The sequence below is a fragment of the Microtus ochrogaster genome, chromosome 10 (assembly GCF_000317375.1).
Source record: "Microtus ochrogaster isolate Prairie Vole_2 chromosome 10, MicOch1.0, whole genome shotgun sequence".
Taxonomy (NCBI): domain Eukaryota; kingdom Metazoa; phylum Chordata; class Mammalia; order Rodentia; family Cricetidae; genus Microtus; species Microtus ochrogaster.
The window spans coordinates 23,852,787-23,861,372 of NC_022016.1; the positions used below are offsets into that span (position 1 = coordinate 23,852,787).

An 8,586-nucleotide genomic window follows, 5' to 3' on the forward strand; every position below is an offset into this window, starting at 1 on the left:
GAAAGGAAGGAAGGAAGGAAGAAAGGAAGGAAGGAAGGAAGGAAGGAAGGAAGGAAGGAAGGAAGGAAGGGAGGAGAAAAGAAAAAAGACAGACAGAAAAAAAGAAAAAGAAAATAGAAAGAAACCGTCTCAATTCTATCTCCAAGTTATTCCAAGGGTGGGGAAGATGCTGAGGACAAAACAATGTTTAAAAATTAGAAACAGCAGCATTAGCTCTTGTCATTTTACAGTGAACACATGCACTGATAGATGCCTTTCAAAGGGGAGTGAGAAGCAGAGCTGTGGCTCACACTTGCTATACCAGAACCCAGAAGCTAAGGCAGGCAATGACCAGCAGTTGAAGGTAGCCAAGGTAGTCAGCTCAAGGATATCCTGGTTTCCAGCAATGTGGCAATACAGTCTCTCAAAAGTGGCCGTGGGACTAGAGGGAGGAATGGTTCAGAGGGGATCAGATGCCTCTGGCCTCAGGACAACAGTATATGTTCATACCCACACACAGACACACACCTACACATCATTAAAATGGAAAATAATTTTTAAAAATCCAAACAAAATCAGAATTTGAAGCCATTCAGCACTGAAGAAGACTATACGTGAATATAAAGCTTGCCTCCCCCAGTTCTAGTGGTGTATCTTTTTTTGTTTGTTTGTTTGTTTGTTTGTTTGGAGACAGGGTTTCTCTGTGGCTTTGGAGCCTGTCCTGGAACTAGCTCTGTAGACCAGGCTGGTCTCGAACTCAGAGATCCGCCTGCCTCTGCCTCCCGAGTGCTGGGATTAAAGGCATGCGCCACCTTCGCCCAGCTGTCTAGTGGTGTATCTTGTAGGGGAGGCAGTGCTAATGTATGTATTCATGGCATGAAGGGGAAGATAAAATGATCATCACCCACTTTCTAGAGCTACAGTATCAATGCTCCCACTTTGGAAATGGGAAAATCTCTGGCTTAAAGACGTGAGCCCAAGTCAAGCCGATTTGCATCTAGCCAGTGGAGTTGATCTGCCTCCCCAAGCCGCCACTCTTCTTCCTGTACATGATCCAAGTTGCTCAACCTCCCAGAGCCTCCCTATTCTTATTTGTGAGACAAGACAGTGGCTCACACAATGGGCTTATCATAAGGACTAAGCAAAACAACTCATGAACATCTCAGTGTTCTTCAGGGTGTGCTACTTAATACCACCCAGGGCCCCCTTCACCACTATCCCTCGAGACTTCAGTGTAAGGTGCCCTGCTGGATTGTGTGGCAAATGTACTTGAATGTGTGCAGGGGCCTATGGAAGGAAGGTAGACAGGTGTGCAAAAGTCCCATTATCCTGGATATCATTTTTGCCCTATTACAGAATTGACTTCTTCCTTCAGTAGCAAGGGACAGGCTTCATGCAGTGGCCTCTGTAAGACTATGCACTGTGTCACTGGCAGTTCGTCATATCCCCCAGCAGTGCAGCTGTGATAAGAACCAGAAGATTCTCATTCCCAAAGCAAAGCCAACAGCAAGCGTATCTGTGAAGGCATATGCCTCAGTATCCATATGCCATGCTACCTAAGAAAGCACACCAAGAACTAAGGGACTTTTGCAAGAGCCCAGCTACTGCTTAATGTCTCTAAGCTCTCAGGGGCACTGGACCCTCTAGCCCATGTTGTTAAAGAAGCCAAGGATTAGATAGTATTTTCAGAGACTTTATGTATGTAGGACAGTTAAAAACACAAACGGTAGATTGTTTCCCCAAAGCGAGGTTCATCCATGGATAACAATGTGTTTCTATGAATGTATTTCTCCACCGTGCATGGGCACACCAAGGAAAGATGGTTCTACCATAATTGGAGGAGTTTTCCCTCTTAGAATTTTGCAATGTGTGATTTCCGCTTGTGCAGCCACATGTACAGCTCCAGGTGGCTTAACCTACACACTGTCTGTCATTAAGAAGAAGAAAACCAGGGGCTCAGGTACCTTCCTGCTGATATTACTATTGTAAGAAGCATTATTTGCTTCAGTCTGTGACCTATTTTGTTACTTTTTGAGGTTCAGCTAGTGTCTGAAAACCACTTTGCTTCTAACATAACATCAGCTGTTTTATGATTTCAATTTTACAAACACCTCAGCACCTTCTTTCATTTTCAAGTAGTTCTATGTAGTTTGACCTCTTACTATACCATTTAAGAAAAATATTGTCCAAATACTTTATGTATGTCTGCCTCCAGCTATTGTAACTTTAGAGAATCTCCTTGCTAATTTGTGCTTCATTCTCTAATACTATAAATCTAATTACCTGTACAGGTTCCAATGAATTGGGTTTTCAGTTAAATAGATAGGTCATTCTAAGGTTAAGTTTCTATTGGACAATGACATACAGGATAACTATTACTTGATTTGATCTGAGTACTTAAATGTTATAGTGGTCAGTCTTGGAGCTGTTCATCTGAAACTTTGTTGGCATAACTGCTTCTGGAATTCATCACAAAATTATCAGATGAATACCATGTTTGGATAAGTGGCAAGAACATGAAATCATTTGTATGTAGGGAAGTTCTGATATGCACAGGAGATATGTAATAATCTACCACAGTCTGTATTCTATGTAGTTGGTATTTCTTATGCTTTAGACTTACTGGCTGGACTGCAACGGTAGATCAATGCTATTGGATTATTGATTGCTGAGCTTTCCAACAAAAAAAATACAGTTCACCAAACATTCCACTTAAAAAGTCAATGCATGGCACCAGAGACCAAGAAATGGCCAGAATGTTTTCTAATGAGTAATAATTTTATAAACATACTCACATTTTATATGATTATAGAACTGTGACTTGGGCCTTCCTTTTCTTGTTATTTGCTTGGTGTCTTTAGTGCTGGCAAAAATCAGATGCTCGCTGACCATTCCTAATTATCTTAACCAAAACAAAATGAGTATTCCAAGGCCTCAATTCAATACCCTTTGACTCTAAAATTATTCTTTTGTAATTTTATGCATGAATATGATATATTTAGGTCATATACAACTTTTCTTCCACTACCAATTCTTCTCAGACACTGCCCTGACTTCAGAACTTTATCTTTTTTCGAGACCAGCCTGGTCTACAGAGCTAGTTCCAGGACAGGCTCCAAAGCCACAGAGAAACCCTGTCTCGAAAAACCAAAAAAAAAAAAATAAAATAAAATAACCCACTGAATCCAATCAGTGCTACCCATGTGCACATGGAGGTAGGATAACATCCATTGGTCACCTACCCATGTGCACATGGAGGTAGGATAACATCCATTGGTCACCTATAACAGTCACACTGCTAAAAGAATTGACTCTCCGTAGCCATCAGCTTTCAACATTTCCTCAACTAGTGAGCCCCATCCCTTTGTGATGGATGACTGACTTAACTTCTTCTTGTGAAGCGCTTAGGCTAGCACTGCACCTGCCGTAAAGTGTGTGAGTGCAGAGGCCCTGTCAAACCTAGAAGACATTATTTTGCAGCAGTCTTGCCAAACTGCAGTTCTAAAATGTTTCTGCTTTCTCTTCCATGAGGTTCTGAGTCTTGCTGTGGCAGGGTTGTGAAAATAGATATCCCATTTCGGGCTGAGCATTCCACTTTAACCTACCATGAGTCTCTGTAGTAATCACTCTTTGTTGTACAAAAAAAAATTGCTTCTCTGATGATGGATGCAACTTGGGTTGGTCTGATGATGTGGGGGCCCTTTGGCTGTTTTTTTTTTTTTATCATTTTCCTACTGGTGAAACATTGGCTTAATGACAATTTCATTGTTGTTACTTAGATCTGTCACTGGTGTTCCTAGTTAAGGGTATTGTCTGTCCCTCTGTTACTAGAATTTTTATCCTGCTTCGAGGTCTAATCTCATGAGCCTTGTTTAGTCATGTGCATCGCTATCTGAAACACTGAAACTACAGTTCGACATGTATGTGGTAAGAACCAAATGGGAACGCATTGGCTTGGCTATAGAAAAGCTTAGGGTTTTGGTTTCTGAAGCAGCCAGCATTGCTTTTAGCAACCTGTTCCCTGCCATTATTTTTCCACAAGCTTCAGTTTTCCAGAAAGATATAACCCAGATTTTACACATTTAAAACAATACTGCTTCAGTGGGTGCCTCAGGATGAGTCAAAACAGGGGAATAAACTAGAAATGGGGTACCTGTTGGCTGGAGCACAGAGCAAATTGGCCTTCAATGAAAAAATGACGCCATGTAATTGAATCTACAACTTGGTCCCATATTAAAGAAAAATGTTTTTTTCTGCTCTGAAGCTCACTCTAGAGCTCTCCCTCTGCCCTTATCAACAGTTTTGTCTCACCAAGGAGAAACCCCTTGTTCCACACATCCATCTGAACTAAACTGAACCAGAAAGACCAGCCAGCAGGCCCTTGTCCAACAGTAGAAGTGACTCCAAAGTCAGGCGGAGATTTTAGAATTTTGCAATTTGGATCGTTATTGTGGTTCAAATGCTCTAAAGTGAAACCAGTTTAGAATTGATAGTTCTTCATCTTAGACTTTAATTATGGGCTTCGGCGTCAACAGTTACATACATATCCATGTTGGTGTGTATTTATGAGATTGTTTATATGTTTGTCTGTATATGGTTTCACTTTTTTGTGTGTGTTACATAATAATTTGATCAACCTAAAACACTAGGCTAAAAATTAAATGCTGGCCAAAAGTCCAAAAGGCTGCACACTCCAGAGAGAGAAATAAACAAGATTTCAATCAGGCCAGACACAAACGTTGCTTAGTCTGAAGACTGTCTTAAAGACTACAATAAGCAAATATTTTGAATTTTAAATGATCCGAAAGGAAATGCTCAAATATTGTTTCTGGTTGTCTATGTAAATCTCTGTCACAGTGTAAAAGGAGGAAAAGCACTTTCCCTAACATTAAACACGAATGCTGTTGAAATAGACTGTGTTTATCCTACTTAACTAAAAGAGAACTTGGAATTTCTTCTACTTTGAGAAACAGATCTGGGCCTTGTTTCCAAGACAGCACAGGATCTCTTTCAGAGAAACTCAAGCATTTATTGTGTTTAATTGCGATGGCACTTCTAACTTGCAGTGTGGCGAGAATATAGTCAGGGAAGTCTCACTACAGAGCCTTTCGGTGTTGCCTTTGACGAGGCATGAAATAGCATTAGCAGAGTTTACAGAAAAGCATTCAGCTCTCCATCATTCTCTGAGCGTCTTCCTCAGAGAGGGACACTGCACATTCGGCCTCACTTCACACGGAAACACGTTTGCATGAAGTTGCTATAAGTGGGATTTTTTTGTGTCTTTTTATCTTTTTATTGTCATATTTGGATCTCATCAAAGTTGTCACACTTGTTTGACTCATTTCAGTTATTTTGTGAACCATAATATTTGTGCTACTGCTTCCATCTCAGTCACGCTGTATTTGAATAAGATAAGATCATCATAAAATTGTGTATATGTTTCAGAATAGTTCTTCAGGAGATGGTATATCTCTCTCTCCGGTACCCCTTCCCCTTTAGGAAGCCGAGATGGAACCTAGCGCATTGCACATGCCAGGCAAGTGTCCTGTTACCGAGCTCTATTTCCAGCCTTCATTTTTACTTTGCTTAGAGACAAGGTCTCACTGAGTTACTCGGGCAGTTTTGATCTCTCCATAACCCAGGCAGAGCTTGAGCTTTTGATCTTCTAACCTCAGGCTCCTAAAAAAAAACGGACTTCTGGCTCTGTGCAATCAAGACCAGCTCAATGATTCTATCATCCACTCACAGAGAACAAATACAGTGTGTGTTCCAAAATATGCAATATTATTTTTTTTTTTTTGCAAAGCAGGAGTGACTTTGATGGTTACTCCTCTTGCACTGGGTGACCTAGTAAATCTGAGTACTCACTATGGTACTCATTGGACTTTGGAATTCAGTTCTTTAAGAAGGAGAGGGGCTATGAGGTCACTGATGGGGTTCTGTCACCCACCTGGCAGCTCACACCACCACCAAGAGATGCAGTAACCCAGATTTGGGGCTCTACTCTGAGAAGTGGGGGTTTCGGGGAAATGATACCCGAAGAGTGCCTCAACTACACCCTACAAAAACAATTCTAGTCGTCTGGCAAGCACATTTCCTGTGGCCTCACAGGGCCCAGCTGTGGTGATAAAGAGTGCTAACAAGAAGCCAAGAATATTAAGACCAGAAACAAAGCTAAATTACATATATATAATGTTGTAATAGAATGTACTTAAAACTGGCCATTGCAACCACTTTTAAGTTCACACAATTTTAGTGGCATCAAGAATATTCACATTTTATTGCAATGCTAATCACTGTCCTTCTGTGGAATATTTCACCTTTCTGAATGGAAATTCTATACACATTAAACATCAGTTCCTCAGGTCCTCTGTCTCAATCCCTAATCGCTATCCTTCCATATTTTGTGTCTAAACTATGGCTACCTAAGATATGTTATGTGATTGGAATCACTTGGTATATGTCCTGTTGTGTCTACTTTATTTCACTTAGAACATTGTCTTCAAGGCTCACCCATGTTATTACATGGATCTCAGTTTCTGTTTAATGCTGAGTAGCATCCTATTGTATGTGTGTACTACGTTTTGTACGCATTCATCTATGCATGGACTTTAGGTTGTTCCTACTTTGGCTTCTGTTTTCCATGAATTAACTTTTACCCCTCTCAGTGATTCATTAGTGTAAGGTATATTTAGCATTCACATATTTTTAGGATGCAAAAGCAACCATAAAGGGTCTATGTAGAAGTTTCTGCAGCCAAGAGGTTCTGGAACCAGGATATCCTCCCACAATGTGCTGAGTTGATCCTATTTTTGGCTCACTACCCTAAACATCTCAACTCTCCGTTCAGTGATTTAGGAGTGTAAGTGAAACCTATTTGCGTTGTTGCAGAATACAAAATTTATGCTTGACTGCAGCACTAATCTCAAGTTAACATCATTCAGCTAATCACCTAGGTGTGTGTGTGTGTGTGTGTGTGTGTGTGTGTGTGTGTGTGTGTGTGTGTTTGTGGTGTCATGGCTAGGATGTTATGACATTATCCCTGTATGGTAAAAAGGGAAATTAAGGCATTTGGGGGTTACAAGTTATTTGATTAAATGTCACTAACGCACAGAATCCACACCCGAACTCATTGTCTCTAGCCCCGAAGCATTTGCTAGTAACTATAGCACAGACAGTATCTGTAGAGCCTGTGAAGTACAACCCCAGAGCTTGACCATGACAGTGGCCACATTCACAGCAGATGCCCTTTCTCCTGGGGAAGCTTTAAAATAACAAGCCAATTCATTTGTCCTGAGAAAAGTCTCTGCACTACTAAAACTGTTTTACAGAATTATACCAATTAACAAATCTGAAACCTGAGAATGAAATTGTTTCATAAAAGAAACTGGTTACGTACACATAGTCGGGCTTGGGAAGCCGTGCTGGTGTGCCCATGCTCCTGGAGCAACAGTCCCTCTGAGGGATGGATAGTACCTGGATTGCAGTCAAGGTGATTTCAGTGCCCTCTGTCCTCCTTTCACCTAGACACCACTCTCTCTGAGATTTTGTTTCCCAGTTGGTCCATTAGTGAAATCTTTTATCTTCTTCAGTCACTGCCCAGTGGCCTTAAACTCAAATATCTCTTGTAGTCAAATAGACATGCGTTATTAAAGGGAAAAGAATCCAGTGTGGGCTTTCATTTCAAGTGTGACCATCATGGAGGGATAGGCACCCAATGTTAAGGATGGGTGTTTAAGGGGCTGAAGGGACATGATGCTAACCATTCATCCTCTCTCATTTCTTGCAGAGTTCCAGAACTGCACGCTCAGAGGAGGACCGTGAAGGCCTCTGGGATGCCTGGGGCCCTTGGAGCGAGTGTTCTCGCACCTGTGGTGGGGGTGCCTCCTACTCCCTGAGACGCTGCCTGAGCAGCAAGTAAGTCCTGCCACCATTGGGGACTTTGAGAGTCAGAGATGGCTAGCTTGAATCAGGTTTTGTGGATAGGGTCATGCAAAATATTGTGTTGCTTCTAAAGTAAATGAATGGAAGGGGAAGGAAAGGATGACACAGCAAATTAAGTTTTAGAAGTCTGGGGCTGTTATGACAATCTCTAACTAGTTGTTTAAATACTGTTTTGTGATGACAACAGAGAAGTTATATCATATCTCAGAAAAATTAAATTGCTTTAATGTTAGGTCTGGAAGGACAATCTATTATTTAAAATGGTTCTAGAATCATTAGCTACAATAAGGAGCTTTTTGGAGTATGTACAAGTTACAGTGATAATAACAGCACCAACATTCCATTATTACCAGATAGTTTGCAAATAAATGAGATGTTTATTGTAAGGAGGCTGCTTCTTAGTTCTTGACCACTTAGCGCTGAAATAATCACACAGAAACCATATTATTTAAATCACTGCTTGGCCCATTAGCTTTAACTTCTTATTGGATAACTCTTACATCTTAATTTAACCCATTTCCATTAATCTGTGTATCGCCACATGGCAGTGACTTACCCGGTAAAGTTCCCAGCGTCTGTCTCTGGCCAGCAGCTCCATGGCTTCTCCCTGGCTTTGCCATTCTTTTTTCCAGCATTCAGTTTAGTTTTCCCTGCCTAGCTCTG

At 41.1% G+C, this 8,586-nt stretch overlaps 1 protein-coding gene across 2 annotated transcripts in view; it reads left to right on the forward strand.

Moving 5' to 3' along the window:
• The window catches only part of Adamtsl1 (ADAMTS like 1), a 387,047-nt gene that overhangs the window by 23,097 nt on the left and 355,364 nt on the right, over nucleotides 1–8,586 (forward strand). For both annotated transcript variants that reach the window (XM_005352697.2, XM_026782337.1), the window contains exon 2: nucleotides 7,769–7,896. In XM_005352697.2, the coding sequence (XP_005352754.1) occupies nucleotides 7,769–7,896 (128 nt within the window). The remainder of the gene's footprint in view (nucleotides 1–7,768; nucleotides 7,897–8,586) is intronic.